At 37.4% G+C, this 16,516-nt stretch overlaps 1 protein-coding gene across 1 annotated transcript in view; it reads right to left on the reverse strand.

Annotated features, from left to right (window-relative positions):
- The window catches only part of LOC149176075 (peroxisomal (S)-2-hydroxyacid oxidase GLO4-like), a 427,390-nt gene extending 411,958 nt beyond the window's left edge, over nucleotides 1-15,432 (reverse strand). Inside the window, exons 1-5 of the mRNA XM_089419846.1 lie at nucleotides 14,957-15,432; nucleotides 11,070-11,194; nucleotides 10,930-10,976; nucleotides 10,593-10,670; nucleotides 10,337-10,461 (exon numbers count right to left, since the gene is read on the reverse strand). Of these exons, the coding sequence (XP_089275972.1) occupies nucleotides 10,337-10,461; nucleotides 10,593-10,670; nucleotides 10,930-10,976; nucleotides 11,070-11,194; nucleotides 14,957-15,099 (518 nt within the window). The 5' untranslated portion in view covers nucleotides 15,100-15,432. The remainder of the gene's footprint in view (nucleotides 1-10,336; nucleotides 10,462-10,592; nucleotides 10,671-10,929; nucleotides 10,977-11,069; nucleotides 11,195-14,956) is intronic.
- Between the last annotated feature and the right edge of the window lie 1,084 nt (nucleotides 15,433-16,516).

Below are 16,516 nucleotides of genomic sequence, written 5' to 3' on the forward strand. Positions count from 1 at the left end.
GATGTGAAAACTTTATGCACCCACCTGGAAAAACGTAATAGGGAGATGGAGATTATGCAAAATCAGCATTCTAAAGAAATTGAGGCCATAAAGACTAATCATGACACAGTAATTAGTTTCATGCAAAGCAAGATGTCGGGCTTAGAGGAAAATATGGCGACCATGAAAGCTGATCATGATAGGGAAATTAATTCTATGCAAAACAAGTTATTAACTATGGACGAAGAAATGACTATCATGACGTTCGATCATAATAATCAGTTGGCCACCGTGCAAGCAAATCATAAAGAAGAAATAAATTCTATGCAGTGTTGCTTGATGAACTTAAAGGAAAAGAACGATAAAATAATAAAAGATATGGAAGAACACCAGGCCAGGCAAATCAGTGATATAAAGGTTGAACACTCTAGTCAGATGGATGCCATTAAAATACAGGTTCAAAAGTTTCAACAATGGTCAAAGGATGAGAGAAACCAGGGGACATCAACAGATCAGGAGCCTTCTCATTTGTCGCAACAAGTTCCATCTTATTATGAGGAGGTCATTGGTTCGATTGAAAGATGGTTAATTGAAGGTGATCCAGATAGACTTAAAAATGATAAAGATCAGATGCAAGATAAAGAAAGGCATGTCACGCAAATCTTACATACTTCATCTGATAGCTTTGAAACAGAAAGTTCCATGTCATCAGTAATACAGCCTGCCACAAAGAAAAAGCGCAAGAGAAAGAAAATGAGAAGAAGATTTGATGCATCAGACGGCCGTGAGCAGCTTGATTTTCGGATAGGAAAAAGTCCTACCATATGCAGAATTGGACATGGCACATCCGACAAGCAGCCGACAGATTTGCCTGAAAGCAGGCAAATGCTCAGCATACACTATATTGAACACATCTGATGCCATGGGGCATCCTTTGTATTGTATTTCTAACCCTACTTGTCATTTCCGCATTTTCATTTCTGTTTTAGGATTAGATTTGCTTTTCTAGATTAGTTAATAAATGAAGAGCTTATATCTTTCCTGTGCTTAATGTTATATGATGATTTTTGGACGGACGCTACTTATATTTTATTGTGTGTTGCGTGGATGCAGATTCTGGATTCTCACATTCCTACAGTGCAGCAACGTGTCCCCAAGTAGAGCCAGATGTTGACCACTACCGGTCAACTACCCATGCGGTACACCCCCTCTTTTCTTGGCAGAAAGGGGTAGCACCTGAACGACGTGTCCGTGCCAGCCTGCAGTCATCAGCAGCTTGATCATTTTAATTGTAAACCCAGTCTGCATGTATGAATTGTAAATAATCTTAGCAGATATGAGTCGTTTATGTAAAATTGCCTAGGTGGACCTAACTTTCTAATGATAATCTACGTCCCGGAAGGTTTTTCGTCTCACCGATCTATGATCGGCAGAGTTTTCCTTCAGCCTGACCCCAAAGCCGGGATGCATTTTGTTATTAGAACTTTAGGAGAATCCTAGTGTGTTAATCTGCTAGATTATAGTTGTGTCGCAGAAACTGGGTGGTTTATGAGGGTCTATGATAAAGGGGTTTTCCCCCTTAACATGTAAATTGTAAAAGTCATGATGTAATGTGTCTTGAGGGTTGGAAAATGTTTTAAATCCCCTCATGAATCCTAAGTCCTAGGTCCTAGGTGATGTTTCCAAAGGCTTAGTTCGATGATCCATTTAATAAAATAAATAAAATAATAAAAAAATTAATTAATTATAAAATGAAATAAATAAAAAATTATAAAATAAAGCAAAAACCAAAAAATAATAAAATAATAATATTTTGAGTGAATGCATGCAAAATATTATTTTTAATAATAAGTTAACAATTTCGACGGATGAGATTAAGAGATGTCTTGATCCTCATCGACGGTCGAGATCATTTCGACATGGATCACTCGAACTAGCCTTTGGGATCATTTCCTTTAAATAGGGTCTTAGGGGGTCATTTCAGATCATTGGATCTGTGAGTCTGGTACTGAAGAAGCTCTCTTGTAATCTGTTTTCTGGTTAATAAAAGAAGACTTTGGGGTCCAAATCTTGCTGGTGTTACTCTCTGGAAGTGCTGTGAGCTAATTTAGTTTCTGCATATTTTATGTTTCAGCCATTAATAATAGCTTATTGTAGAGTATTGTGAGCACAGGTATCTTGTTCACTTGCTAGGGTTTGAGTGGTGTTAGGGTTTCTGAAGTAATGGCAGGTATCTCCATTACTTTTGGGATCTAGCAGCATTTTTGCCCTCTTTACTGATGGTTGTTCTGAGCTGTGCAGAAAACTCTTACTGAAGAAGATTGTCGGGCGTTAGGGGAAGTTCTCGGCTGAACCAGCCAACTCCCGCAAGCATTTTTTGCTGAGCCCAGTTGGATTTGATCCTGGGTCTATCATTCAGTTTATTTTTCTAATTTGCATGAGAGATTTTCTGAAGTTCTTCACAGTGAAAACCTGAAGTTTTTATTCTTTAAAATATTTCTGTGCTTATTGCTGAATCTGGCTGTTAAGGGGCGAAAATCTGTAAATTAGTCAGGTTGTTCTAGAGCTGCAAATTTTTGTGATTCTAGGTTAATTTTTAAGGGTTTTACTTTGAGGTTTTGCATATATCTGCCGGGCTCTTGTTTTCTGTTTTGCAGGGTTATCATTGCGCTGTCTAGGGTTTTGCAGTCTCACTTCTGATCTGAGGCTGTAAAACATGTGCTAAAATTGTGCTGGGCATCATTTCATGCATCAGTGCATTAGCTGGATAAAGGAGAACGCATTCAATCCATCTGTCTATCACTATACTCAGCAAACCAGAGGTGGGCATTATTGCGTAGAATCTTCGGGCTAACCAAGAAATATCTGAAAAACATCATAGGCTCTCAAAGACCCACGCTGCTGCTACAGCCAAGAAACTTGTTCATAAAAGCCTCCGCCATTTGATATCAGACTTCTCAGTCCCAGCGACAAATAAGGATTTTAATTCCAAATTTTTTTTGAGGATCATCATAGATTCGGGATACGCCTGGGTTTATTACTGAGAAGTTAAGCTCCTGAATGGGATCTGCGTGAGAGATCAAGCCGCCTTGCTATCTGACGCCGTCCATTTGCACAGTTCATAGATCGCATTACCTGCGGAAGGAATACTCGGAAGATCTCAGGGCGTCAGTTGACAACGAATCCATATTTTCACGCGCAGAGAGCAAGTTTTATAGTGTGGGGAAAACAACGTATCTCAGGCAGCCGACAAACAGCCTCAGCATTCTCCAAAACCGCAGAAAGATCTACCATTACAGATCCCTGAGCTCGAGCCATCGTGTTCACGCTTGCACATGGGTTACGATATCGTTTTTCTGCATCACCTTTCAGCGTTTTGGTTATACGTTTCTTTGACTACTTAATGCTTGATGATATACGATTTTCAGCTCAAGGTCTCCGTCAGTTTCGTTTCCGGACCAGGTATTCCCTTGAAGCGTCTACATATCGTTTTCTCCAGCGAGAGCCTCCGGCGATTTTTCTCTTGTTAGGTATCGTTTTTCGTTTACGTTTTTTTTTTATATGTATATAGTTGCGTAGGTTGTTTTTAGATTAGGGTTTAATTATAATCTCGTCTTTTTATTTAGTTGCATTTTAAATAGTTTTATTTCGAGGATTTTTAAAATCAGATTAAAACTTTAAATTTTTTTTAGGTTTTATTAGCTTTTCAAAGTTTTGATTTTAGTTTTAATATTTTTCAAAATTTTTGTAATTTTAGTTTGCGTTTAGAGTAGATTTTAATTCTAGATTTTGTTATGAAAAATAAAAATAAAAAGATTCATTTATAAAATTTCTTTAGGCTTTAGATTTAGTTTTAATTTTTTATATATATAGTTAAGTTTTAGATTAAATTTTAATTTAGATTTTTTTTCAATTTTTGGGTTTTGTTTAATATTTAAAAAAAAAAAAAAAAAAAAAAAAAAAGATTGAAAAAGTATAAAAAATTGTGGAGAATTTTCTTTGTCAGATCCAGTTATTTTCCGGAAATTATCATGTGGAATAAATGTTTATCATGAATATTTGTTGCATTTGCATGGTTGTTTAAAGCTTTGATCAAAATTTTCCTAATTATTGGATATTGTTATTGAGCTTTGCCCATTTTAAGAGCGTCGTTGTTTCAATTGATATCTTGCGTCGTTCTAGCTTTCATGATAAATGCTTGCTCTACATGGTTATTGTTGCAGCATCTGACAATTAAGCGATTAAATATTTACTCCACAAGGCACTGGTTTTTTAAATCTCTAAATCCATCTAGTGCTTATCATATCGTGTTTCGTGTCTCCCAGCCCAACTCTTTGGCAGTTGGTCTTCATCTTCTCATAGGGTCTACCCCCCTTAGCCGCGGGAGACAGGCTTAAACGGAGGGATCGGGGATCAGAGTGACAGCCCTCGGTCTGAGCGTTGTCGTGTCAATCTGCGCGACAATAGGAACTTTTCTCCAACTCTCAGCCTCCTTTCTCCAATCTGCTCATGAAGAATGAATGCAGTTTATCTTTTCTTTTCCCCCTTTTGTTTCTGTTAAAATTGGCAACTAGGGCCAAACTCCATGTGGGTCATCTTATTAATGCAAGATGATATTTTTCTTGGATCCCTCCCATCGAGAGGTGTAGGATTGATCTAAAGATCATTCGATTCCGATAAGTATTCAGGGAGATATGAATTTATTTGTGTTATGGGACAATTCATCAAGGTCGGCCAGCGACCAAATAAACCCCACTTGTGCTCAACGTTTTAGTATAAATAGAGGTAGCCTTCAAGTCATTTCAACACACTTGGGATCTCTTCCTCTCTCTACTTGTCTTTGGGTTTTAGTAGGAGGAGAGATCCTAAGGAATAACGTTGCCCTGATCCAAAGGCCAGAAAGCCGGAAAAGCCGAAAAAGCCGGAACTGTTGGAAAAGTCGGAACTGTCGGAAAAGCCAGAACTGTCGGGAAAGCCGGAACTATCGGAACTGCTGGAAAAGCCAGAACTATCAGGACTGTTGGAACTTTCCAGAACAACCGGAACTGCTGGGAACAGCCAAAACTGCCAGAACTGTCGGGAACAGCCGAAACAGCCGGAGCATCTGTCTCCAAAGGAGAGCAGCATGCAAGAGACAGCTAACTAACATTGGGACAGTTGTATGGTACTTAGCAGCAAATACACCAAGCATGCAATGTTACAGCTAGCATGCAAGGGACAACTAGCATGCAACAACAAGCATGCTAAGGACAACAAGCATGCTAGGGACAACAAGCAAGCAAGGGACAACAAGTAAGCAAGGTGCAGCCAACACATAGGTCAGGATGGCAACATGGTGTAACAATGGCACATAATGCAATACAGTGATGGGTACAGTCATGATTAATGAAGCGTGATGAGATGCAGCATAGTGATGATGGGTGCAGCATGGTGCAGTGCGGTGAGGTGCAACATGATGATGAAATGCAGCACAACGATAGGTGAAGGAGTCACCTTGGAGAATTAGTTGAAGCAGCATGTCTTCAATTGATCTCATGTATCATCTTCTTAGAGATGATCTATGCTCTTATCTAGATAAGTCAAAGTGTTGACTTCTGTTGTAAACGTACTATCTCTCTCTCTCTCTCTGCTGAACTATTGAAGAACATATAAGAAGAATTGATCAAGGGTTTCCCACATTGGGGTTTGTCCCTAGCTAGCGCCACATCTTGTGTCCTCTTGTCTTGGCTTGTCTTCTGTGATTTATGTTTATGTTCTATTTGCAGTTTACTTTAATGCTGATGTGATTGCTAATCTGGAAAATATATGGAGCTCACTGTGAAAATTGAAATAAATTGCTCTAAGCATAGAACATACCTAAAATTAACATTTCCCTAAATGACTTTTGGGCAACCCTAAGATATAATGGCTTAGATTCATTTAGATCAAGGGATGAGAATAAATGTGCATTTAATTCTCACTTTCTATTTTTTAACTCACCCATTAAATAAAGTACCCACATTGTACTTTATGTCTAGAGTCACTTTTCACTTTATAATTTAACATTGACTTTACCACTTATAAAGTCACTTTCACTTTATAAAGTCACACTTAGGAAAAGAATTATTTTGGACACTTTTCCCTAGGTAGAGATTAACCATGGGAAACCACTTATCCAAGGTATATTAAAAATAAACATCATTCATCATTCTCGAATTTAATTAGCACTAAGCAAAATGGACTATAGTAGATACTGAGGTCTAAAGATAAGAATGGTAAATTGATATAACTAAAACTCAAAAATAGTAGAGAGTGACGAGTCAAAGGTCTAGTCTAAGTTCATTAATATCTAGAGTCAAGACTCGAAAGTTGAAACTGAAAATTAAAAATGGAAAATGAGAATTGAATGAACGTCGTGCCGAAGGAGAGGCAACAGTTAACTGGTGATTCAGATAGCGTTGCATGGTAAGCCAAGTAGAGGTAAGCTTGGTAAGTTGAATGAGTGAGTTAGGGATTGCAAATTAGTTTAGGTTTTGAACTTTGTTATGTTTTTTTCTTTTAAGTTTTAATTTTTTTTTAAATTTGTTTTATTTTTTATTTTTTAAATTTCAAGGTCTATTGGACAAAATTGAGGGGGACATGTCCCCCCCTCAAAAGGGGTGATTTTGGGCTTGGTTCTCTTGATTAAATGCTAGTTCATACCCTCATACTTGATGGAATCCAATGGAAACATTGCAATCCCCCCAATCCTGAAATCCTGAAAACGGTTAAGTCCACTGAATTTTGAATGGGATATGAAATTCTATTTTCTCCATATGAAGTCCGATGAGGTTGGAACCACTCTCAAACATCCTTGAGTCATTTCATGGTAATGTTAAAAAATTAAGTAAAAGGATGAAAATGAAAGATGAAGCATAATGTCTTTTTTACTAACATTACCATTAATTACATAGCATTAGTATGGCCCAAGGGTTTAATATTATTGTTTTCGAACAAAATTAGGGGGGGGGGGGGGGGGGGGGGCGCTTAGAAGCGCCCTTTTTGGGGAGTCATGTCCCCCACATTGGGGAAACGTCCCCCCTTGCGTCTCCCCGTGTCTCCCCAAAAGGGGGACGTGGAGAAACATTTCCCTAGACGTCCCCCCATCATAGGTCCGTGGGGCGCATGCACCTGCCCCTAGGGAACACATCCCCATGGAATAGTAGTCTTCATAATTTATCTTGATTAGATAAGAGATCATTCTACCCTAGGGTTCTAATTTCTTCTAATCCTTTAAGATAAGAAAGACCAATTCTTATATGGGCATGTTCCATGACTCCATAAGCCCTAGTGGAAATAAAGTACTTATCTTCTCCCAACAACGAACTAAAAAATCCAAAAATACAAAATATTTTATTCTATTTTGTTTAGAAAGAAATCTAACAGAAAAGCAATCAAAGAGAAATCATAATTTGGATTTTGTTCCTAGTTTAGAGCAAATTTCATTGATTATTTCATTTCCTAGACTAGTTTTATTAAGGTTTTGTTCTTAATTGTTTATCTCTAACCCTAAAAGGGAAAAATGTCGCTATAGAACTGTGCTTTAAGGTTATATATAACTTCACGTGGGCTGATTTAAGGTTTTCTCGAATCTGGAAAAATGTAACAGCAATAAAAATTGGGTTTGGAGAAACCCTAAAGCTAGGGTTTGGTGCTGAATGGTTCATTACTACTCATGCCTAGCTTCTATTTCATTTATAGAACATTGCTAAAGATTTATCTTATATTTTAGTTGTGAAATTGATCTCTGAAATGCTTATAATTGTATCTTCCATTTGGAGGATCCTCTTGGTGAATTCTTGTGCTAACTTTGAATAACCCTGTGGGGATTCACCATCTATTTTGAAGTTCTTGCTTATTTCATTGGTATATATCTTGGTAACTTGATTCTAACACCTATTCATCTATTATTTTGTTGCATGCCTTTAGTCCTAATCAAATCATCCAAGATGTCTTGCTCACAAGTGGATAGTCTCTCTGGGATGATCTACTCTTCACTTTAAATCTGAAATTCTGCATTATTTGATCAGAAAAAACAGATTTGGAAGTGTTGGACATCCTCAAGCTCGTCGTTGTTCTAGTATATAATTGATTGGCACTTAGAGCACACATTACACCATCAATTTATGCTAGCTGATTTTACTCTTTGTGCCCTAAAGTGGCTTAAAAGTTGTTTATGTTCAATTAGCCTCTTTGAAGTTTCAATTGTTGAGTTATAATCATTTAATTGCAAATCTGAAGTTGTTTACATTGTTTACCTTTCACATCAAAATCCACTAGCTCCTAACCCTCTTACTTTTTTGGATAATTGGTGGTTTATGCTATTATTCCTAACTTCTTGTCTTCGAAGCATTTAATCACTTATTGGAATCCTTGTGCTTTATATTGGTATACATATTGAGGATTCGCTGAAGTAAATCACAAGCTTGCACGGTAATAATTCACTAAAGAGGTTTACTTTTGGTAGATAGGGATACTCCACTTGGCCTTTGGGATCCGACCTAAAGTGAGGGAGGTTGAAAAACTAAAGAAAATTCTATATATCATATAGAGCTGAAGAGTGATATAGAGAGCAGAATCAGGGAAAATAAGAGAGGAGTATGTAAGTCAAATTACAGGGGTAGTACATGCCTATCATAGTAGCTTGACCGAAAGAGGGTGCAGTTTGGCTGTATTTTGGCAGCAAAATCTGTATTCAGGTGCCTCGAAGGTTTTGTTCCTTGGAAAACCCTCCTGCAATCAATTTCAATCTGCTAAGCACATTCTTATGTTTCATGGTACTTTTGGGATATGCAATATCCTCTGCTTCCCACACCTTTTTACGACTTTTAGGTTCCTCATTTGTAGGAGCATGTGGGAGGCTTGAAATTTTGTTGCCCCTCTAGTTAGGTAGAATTTCTCCTATAGCCATGAGGGATGGGATTTGGCACGGCATCCCATTTGGAGTCGACCTCATCAAGGTTGATGTATTGCTGAGCATCCAAGATTCTAGGCACATAGGTTAAAGAAGAATGGCATTTCTTATTGGAGGGATCTTTGGAACTTTGAGACCAGAACATGGATGGATTGGAAATTGTTATCTTGTCAAAATGCTTTAATGTCATTTGACAAGCCTGCCATCAAAGATAATAGGGGGTTCTATTCCTACTAAAATGTTGTACAAGTGAATATCGGTATGTAGGGACTGTTATGGTGAGAATGGGGGCGGAAAATTGTAAATCAAATCCAACAGTATGACACTAATAAGCTATACTCTCTCTTGCACCAGAAGCATCCTTGTCTCCTATACTGAATGCCAAATAGACCTCTTCAGATTTTGGGGGCTGAGTTCACAGGATGCAAAGTGTTTGCTCACTTTATCTTTAGTTACAAATTATGGGCTTTTCCATGGCTTCCTGTCTATCAAAGGGCTGCCATCTAAAGCATGGATGGTCTTTGTCTAGTTTGTAGCCAACCAGAGCCAGTGAAACATATCTTATGGTAGTGCAAGTTTGGCAAAAGCTGTTGGAAACATTTTCAAGATTGCCACTCAGTTTTGTTTCAAGGACAGCTTCCTTGGCGATCAGTATTGTTTGGTGACTCACAATCGATATTACTTTATCCCTTCTCCAGCATATGGGAATGCATTAGAATTACTGCATTGTTTACTCTCTAGAAGCTCCAATGCAAGTACGTTTTCTCTAAAGAGGTCAGTTCAGTTCATAAAGCAGGCTGATTGATGGTCTTTGTCTAGTTTGTAGTCAACCAGAGACAGTGAAGCATATCTTATGGTAGTGCAAGTTTCCCAAAGTTGCTAGAAACATGTTCAAGGTTGCTACTCAATTATGTTTCAGTGACAGTTTCCTTGGCGATCAGTATTGTTTTGTGACTCACAATCTATAGTACTTTCTCCCTTCTCCAGTATATGGGATTGCCTTAAAATTACTGCATTGTTTACTATCTAGAAGCTACAATGCAAGTACGTTTTCTGTAAAGAGGTCAGTTCAATCTTTTTGTCATACTTGACTGGGAGAGGTATGTATGCAAATTGTCTGCCAAAGGCTACCTTTCGCTTCAGGATGCCCGAGAATTAGATGCCTTAGAATATTCTGACATTATTTCTGCTTTTAAAGCACTAAGAATTAGGATATAAGAAACCTCCATATATACACTACCACTTTTATTTTCAGCTTTGTAAACATCTTCTTGTTGATATAAGATGTAGTTTAAAGAAAAAAAGGACAAATTATATGAAAAATGTAAACAGACATCGGGTGAAAACTTCCCTATATTCACAGATGAACAATCTCCATTCTGATTTTCATATGCAAAATAAGAAAGGACAGCATGGCATCCTCACTTGTTTCTTATGTCTGCCTCGCGGCGTCCAAGCTTGGGAGTGTCAGCTGTAAGAATGATAGCTTTGTAGCCTGCACGTTCTGCACGCCGTACTAGTACAGCTGATATACTCCTGTTCTTATACACCTGTTTCGTGAAGGGTAACTTGCATTTAGTTATGAATTGCTCCTTTGATTGTATAAATAATTTAAAACATTTAAAAATGACAGCAGCTAACAAGAATATACATCTACAACTTGATTTGAGATATAACTTACATAAAGTTGAAAGAAACGAACAGCATCACAAGTTGCTGCAACCTCCTCAACAGTACTAGTAGAGGAAAATGAAAGCACCTGAAGATTTATCATGTGAGTATGTCACAAAAATAAGGAAGACGCAGTAAAATCAGCTCCCTAGCTGATTATGAAACCAGTTCTCTATACTTGTCGTGGTCTATCATCTGTTGTACATACATGTGATTAATATCCAACTTCACCCTCAGACATAGAACTGATCTCAGATGGAAAAGTTCCACTAATCACCAGACCGCTGATTATATATGCATTAACAGTGCAAGAAATCTTTAAAATGAGGACTGATTTTACGGTTTACCATGATTGTACCAGCTGCTGCTGCTGCCCTTGCTGTAGCCAGTTCTCCTGTCATACACCAGAACCAAAGCCAGACACTTTGGACTAAGCTTACCATGTAAAAAGTGGAATTTCACCCCAAATTAACTCTCGATCAATTACCTTCAGGATGGGCTAGTTTATGCATAGCCGTTGGAGCAATCATGATTGGTGCAGAGATCTTGAATCCCAATATTGTAGTTGACAAATCCACATTACTTACATCTACTAAAACTCGGGGGCGCAACCTATTAAAATCCATGCACATACAAAAGACCTTAATCCAGCTAGGCACGTGTTGACAGATAACAAAGAAATGTAATTGCAGCCACTAAAAATACTGAATTAAATTTCATAATCAACTGATTTCCACTGGAAACTCCATTACCAGTAAGGACTAGCAGCAGCTTTGCTCTGTGCAGCTTCAGTGCAACTTCCCCACTCACAAATTGTAACATGTCTAAAATATTTGCAAATTGTAACATGTCTAAAATATTTGGTTGAGTTCTCTCCTTTTGGGTAAGATTTCAAGGCTTTCAACGGTTGTCTACCATCATTATCATTTCTTAAAACCTACAATTTCACCATACCCTGCTTCACCACCAATCTTTATCTCCTAATATACGTGCACTGTGATGAATTATGTTTCTGCATATTATATTACATTACAAAACTATGAATTCTTTAAGATACCTAATGAGCATCAGGTGCTTTATATAACATGTACATAATATACAGTTTCGCCAGATTTTGTTTGACTTGCCATTATGAAAAATGCTTGACAAAATGCATTGCAACATCGCAACTAACCTGAGGGGTAGCAGGAGGGGGAGGGGTTATCTTCAACCCCGAAGGAAATCAAGTGCTACAGTACTCCTGGGGGTTGGGAAAACGGACCAACAACCAGGCAGAATTATACGCTCTCCTGCTAGGGCTTAAGTTAGTTAAAGAAATGAATCTTACCAAGATCGTTATAGTGGGAGACTCTCTCCTTACCATTCTGTACTTATACAGAGACTCCTTCCCTAAGGACAATAATCTGACTCAACTTTTTCATAGAATACAGAGACTCCTTCCCTGAGGACAATAATCTGACACAACTTTTTCATAGAATCAAAGGCATCTTGGACCATTTTCCCGCTAAGGCCTTTTTTCATGTTCTTGGATCTCAAAATGCTGCTGCTGACAAACAAGCAAACATGTTGTGCCTACTAAAAGCAGGTCAGACTTCTATCAATGAATTAATTGGATGGCAAAGTATTCCATAACTATACCCTTCACAATATCAGTCTCTATGAAGTGTATTAAAGTTGCATGCCCAATAAGTATAAAGGACAATTCTTCTCATATTCCTCTCCCCCTTCAAAGTCTCATCACCTTGCGATTTAATAATAGTGGTATAGTTTATAGTTCAATGGGGGGGCATTGTAACAGGGGTGGTGTGACAGGCTGTGAGCGCCCAAGCCATCTGTGGGTTCGCAGATCAACATGCTCGCATGTGTTAACTCTTGCAGCCAGACTGTACAGTAAGCAACAAGCCGATCAGGTAATTAAAACTTGGATAGCTCCAGAGAAGTGGGCTATTATGAAATTAAATGGTGATAAGCTTGTTACAGCGTGTGATTCCCTTGATCCTGAAAATAAATTTATGAGGGAAGTTGGATGGATTTGTTATCTCCCTTCATGGTGGCCCAGCTTGCACTGGGTTCAGCATTTTCCCCTCTGCATGGGGTGGCTAAACTTGCTGCCAATTGTGCTATACGACGTGCTCTGGGAATTCTTCAGGAATATGATTTGAGTATTGGAAAAGTTGGCGAAGAGCGACGCTCTCACAAGATTGAGGGGGTTGTTATGTGCCTCTTAGTTAAATTTGGACAGTTGTGGGCTTCTCTGCTGGTTGAGGCTGCTCACCCCTCTTAAATCTAGCTTGTGCAAGTGTGATTGGTCCCTTTAGAACGTGGTCTGCTTCTTGGGAGCAACTGAATGATAAAACTCTTCCCACGCTTGCCTGTGACAATTTCGCTAACTCCTCTGAGGCATAATGGAATTTTCTATTTGATTGGGAAGCAGAGTCCTCTACCGTCTTGGATGTGGCAGGGTAATTGGCCTCTGGAACTATTCCTCCGTAGATCTCCTGGGGCAGCATAACTTTCACTATATTCTCAGGTACTTTCTAATCCTCTTCATGATTGTCATTTCTGATTCTGGTAGCTCTTTGAAGTTCTTCTTGCAATTCTGAAAATGTCCTGAGCCCGCACTCCTTTGCTTCCTATCCTAGCATCACTCCGTACTCTTTGGCTCTTTTCTTGAACTCCTGAGCAATTTAAAGTTTCCTCTTTCAGACTTCTCGGAAACCCTTCTGTTCGTTGGCTGTACAGCCCCTTCTTGTTGTCTTCTTAGTCTCTGGAACCCTCTGTCCCCTGTCTATCCTGAATTTCGGTGTCCCCTTCCCCATTCATGCTTAATGGCACCCCCGAAAGGAACTCAAACTACAGGTAAAGATTGCCCTCAGCACTATGATGTTCTCCACATCGAAAATATGGATTTGCAATGGAAAATGCATCAACAAATGAATACTGTCACATTTCTCTTCAAAGACCTCCAAACACTCAAAGACAGTTCATCGACAGGAGGATGAACTGGACACTCTGCATAAGCAGATTTCAAAAATGCAGACACGGCAGGGGACTAAAGAGGTTCAAAGCTCCAACAGTGCAGTACAGTCACCTGCCAGCACTCAGTTTGGTTTAAACAGGCCCCTGCAGCTCATCCCTCTCCATTTTGATCATGTCCTCTTTTTGTAGATTTGTCCTTTTTGTTAGGTCAGTTCTGCAGGATTTATGTTTGTAGAATGCTTGCAGTAGTAAAAGCTCGGCTAAAAATTTTGGAAACAGATTTCAATCCTCCTCTGAAGGATCTGGTGAATGGAAAAGTAATGTAAAGATGTCCGGAGTATTTTGCTGCATCCGGATGCAGACTTAATAGTCAATCTAATCATTTGTATTTTAGAAAAAAACAAAACAAAACAAAAACATCGCAAGTAACCTAGTAAGCTGGGAATAGGTTCAGCTGGTTAGATTTAATCAATTGAATTGGGATCTCGATCTCGAAAATCTGAATAAGCCGCAGAGTCTACTGAAGAAACAACTATATCTACTGTTTAATCGATTCCTTCCTCTGCTAGGGAGGCCGGAACAACGCTTCTTGTTGCTGCTTAACTAACCGAATCCGCATCACAGAAAAGAGATTATGCCAGCCTCAACTGCATCCCCATCCCCAGAGAGGGGAGAGGGAAGGAGATTTAAAGTCATAGAAACTATTCCAAGACGCCAAATAGAAAATTTTCCTAGACAGTGTATCTGAATGTTTATTATTAACTATTTATGACTCAGGCACACCCACACAACACATCTCACAGAGGAGAAAAAAGCCCCAAAAACACAAATATTCATGTGCAACTGGACAATCACTATGTTAATAGGAAGGCCACTGCCTCTCTTGACACCCCATTAGCATAAAGATCATGTTATATTGTGACTCGTATACAGCGGGAGACCAAACCTCACAGCCAACAAATAAAATATGAATTTCCCATACCTTGATGAACAGTTTTAAAAGCCCTTTGTAAATATATAAACTAAATGAGAAGCTATTTCTCACTGTTCATTAACTTAAAAGAAAATTTAGTCAATTTATTCATTAAATCAAATTTACAGAAAATTCTCAAAGACAAATGAGACTACAATTGATTAAATTCTCTATTACATTTACAGAAAATTTTAAAAGACAAATGAGACTAAATTTGACTAAACTCTCTATCTTTTATTATTTCTTAAAAATAGGCAGTAACTTAAAAGCCTATGCGTGCTTAGTTCTTTCGTAAGAATAGGCAATCAGTAGAAAAATTCTCTTACAGCTATTATCTGGATCTCACACCTTCATTTCTATGGAATTGAATTAAATTGAACACGCAGAAAAGGTACAGGTATAGTTGTCTGTGAGATATCCACCTGATTCTTTGGAAGGCGGCAACATTTTCTCGAAGAGTCCATTCATCCTCAGCACCTCCGGCATAGAAATCATATATCATCTTGGGGAGGACATTCCTTGCTAGCGCACTGAATTCATTCACATTTACAGGCTCAGCAGCCATTGTTTCCCTACTGTGATAATATCTTATGTGATGTTTAATCCAGACTGAATATATTGTTGTCCAAATCTGCAATTATCTTGCCAGTAGAGATTTTCTTGATTTATTGCAAGATGCCCTGTGCAATTTATATGTGCTGCAGCCTGCACGCCCGCTCGCCCGATCGTTATAAAATCATAGTACGATGTTGGTTTACCTCTGTGTAAGCATAACAGTATTAATCAATGACGAACGGTATCTCCTCTGAGACTCTCCAATCAGACGTGATGGATTTGGTCTGTAATATTTAATTTATGTCGGTATATTGTCAATAATGTCGAACTGAGTACATGTTTTTCCAATAGGGAGGCTGGGTGATGCTTTTGTCACACCATATAAAATTCGAATATAATGGGAATTCCGTGGCTATATGACAAAAGAAGCCTTCTATTTTAAAGATTTTTTTGAGATTTTGAAAAGAAAGTTCAATTATTTTTTTAGTCCAGAATATATTTCCAGAGTTCGAAAAGGAAATGCATATTTTCACTTATTTTATAAAATTTGTGATTTTTTTATTTGAAAACAAAGTTAATAGGCTTTTTTGAGATTTCGACCAGAAAATACATTTTAAAGTTAATTATTTTTTAGTTTCGAATATTTTTTCACATTTTGAAAAGGCAATGGATATTTTTATTTTTTTATAAAATTTGCGATTTTTTTTATTCAAACAAAGGTTTTAGGACTTTTTGAGATTTTTAAAAGCAAATATATTTTTGAAAATTTTGAAGGAAAGGTTGCTTTTTATTTTTATGAATGTGAAATGGTTGTTTTTTATTTTTATGAATGTGAAATGATGTTTGAAGTTGTTTTTTTATTTTTTAGGTTTATATGATATTAAAATATTTTATAGGTTACTATATTTGTTTATATACTATATTGAATTTTTTATTTATGTGGTTTTTAGTAAAAATGTAATTTTTACTTATTCAAACATATTTGAGTGTTTTAAAAAATATGATTCATCTAAATTATATATATTTTTAAGCTTAATATATGTTGGTCTAATTCTACACAAAATTGGTTGAAAAAGTGATTCAGAGAAGTTTAAAAAATCAAGTATTTAGAATAAACTAAAGCTTGATTCTACTTACTTGAGCATTTGAGCAAACTAAGTTGTTATTATAAGGTATTTAAATAATAAGTATAATTATAAGATAAGCTTTAAATTGATGGAAATTTTCATAACTTGATTTGTTTTGTTAATTTTATTTTGATTAACTATATAGATTAATCATATTTTTGCACTAAGAGTAACAAGGTATATTTACATAAATGTTGATGAGTGGTAATGTTAATGAAAGAGGCCATGTATTATTGTTCTTAAATGCTGGTCAAAAAACAAATTAAGATTTATTCTCATTGTTATGATAAACACTCTAAT

This window comes from Pinus tabuliformis, chromosome 4_1 (assembly GCF_031772625.1).
Source record: "Pinus tabuliformis cultivar Carrire ecotype Pingquan chromosome 4_1, CPIR1, whole genome shotgun sequence".
NCBI lineage: Eukaryota > Viridiplantae > Streptophyta > Pinopsida > Pinales > Pinaceae > Pinus > Pinus tabuliformis.